Genomic DNA, 1,055 nt, shown 5'->3' on the forward strand with positions numbered 1-1,055 from the left:
CACACTTATGATTGGTTTCTCATAATTTAGAGTTTATATCTCACAATTCTAACACTGTTTTGTCTCATAATTTTAAGTTGACATCTTACAATTCTAACATTTTTTCTTAGAATTCTGATTTTAAAAGTCACAATTCTGACTTTTCTAAGAACTGCGAGATAAAACTCAAAATTCAGAGAAACAGTCAGAGTTGCGCGGTCTAAACTCAAGCTTATATCTCACAATTCTGTTTCCCCCCACCACAAAATATGACATTTTTAAAAAAACAATAGCAACTTTTTATCTCACAAGTCTTACGGTTTTTCTCAGAATTGCAATTCTGAGTTAATATCTCACAGTGCCTGTATGATTTCATCAGACGGCAGGCGTCTCACCTGAATATGGCCAGACTTAATGACCAGAGCACGAGAGGCTTCCGCAGCTCCAGCTTCTGCCTGTCCTTCATAAAGACACGTCCAAGAAATATAACCACCACATACACACCCGACAGAACAAACGCTGCTCCCCTGAAACACACAGGATTCACTTTCAGACCTGATGAAAACATATACATAGAGATATTACATATATGTGTGGATATCAAAGAATACAAGTGACAGCAAGGCCAGGCTTATTTATGTAGCGCATATATATTTATTTATTTATATAGCATACATTCATACCGGTAATTCAAAAGAGTGAATTCTCAACAGTTTTATATATAACCACTCTGTCTTGATCTGAACCTGCCAATAAAAGGTTTCTGGACGCTTTATTAGAACATGGGCAGATGTTGACGTCACAATCAGGTGAAAGGTCAAAGGTGAGTGAATCTCTGCCGTCCTCCACGTGAACCTGTCTTATCACCGACATCGATCCATCAATCACAGCAGAGTCATAAATCTCCTGTAAAACTGTCTGAACACTTATATAGTTCACAGGCACACACATTAATGCACTGAATCATCAGTTCTGGTTTGTTAATGTGATTGTGATACTTAAGGTGAAAGGTCAAAAGGTGATTCTCTCTGACTTTATTGCTTCATTTGAATGAGTAAGGAGTGTTTAAACATACT

At 37.3% G+C, this 1,055-nt stretch overlaps 1 protein-coding gene across 2 annotated transcripts in view; it reads right to left on the bottom strand.

Moving 5' to 3' along the window:
- Positions 1-1,055, bottom strand: part of LOC107595159 (elongation of very long chain fatty acids protein 6) — an 11,504-nt gene that overhangs the window by 10,067 nt on the left and 382 nt on the right. The window contains exons 1-2 of one of the 2 annotated variants that reach the window (XM_016285497.1): positions 669-719; positions 375-516 (exon numbers count right to left, since the gene is read on the bottom strand). In XM_016285497.1, coding sequence (XP_016140983.1) covers positions 375-516; position 669 — 143 coding nt within the window. In that variant the 5' untranslated portion in view covers positions 670-719. Of the gene's footprint in view, positions 1-374; positions 517-668; positions 720-1,055 lie in introns of those variants that run through there. The other variant, XM_016285496.1, reaches the window with a different exon arrangement.

Source organism: Sinocyclocheilus grahami, unplaced genomic scaffold, assembly GCF_001515645.1.
Source record: "Sinocyclocheilus grahami isolate Dianchi unplaced genomic scaffold, SAMN03320097.WGS_v1.1 scaffold198.1, whole genome shotgun sequence".
NCBI classification, from domain to species: domain Eukaryota; kingdom Metazoa; phylum Chordata; class Actinopteri; order Cypriniformes; family Cyprinidae; genus Sinocyclocheilus; species Sinocyclocheilus grahami.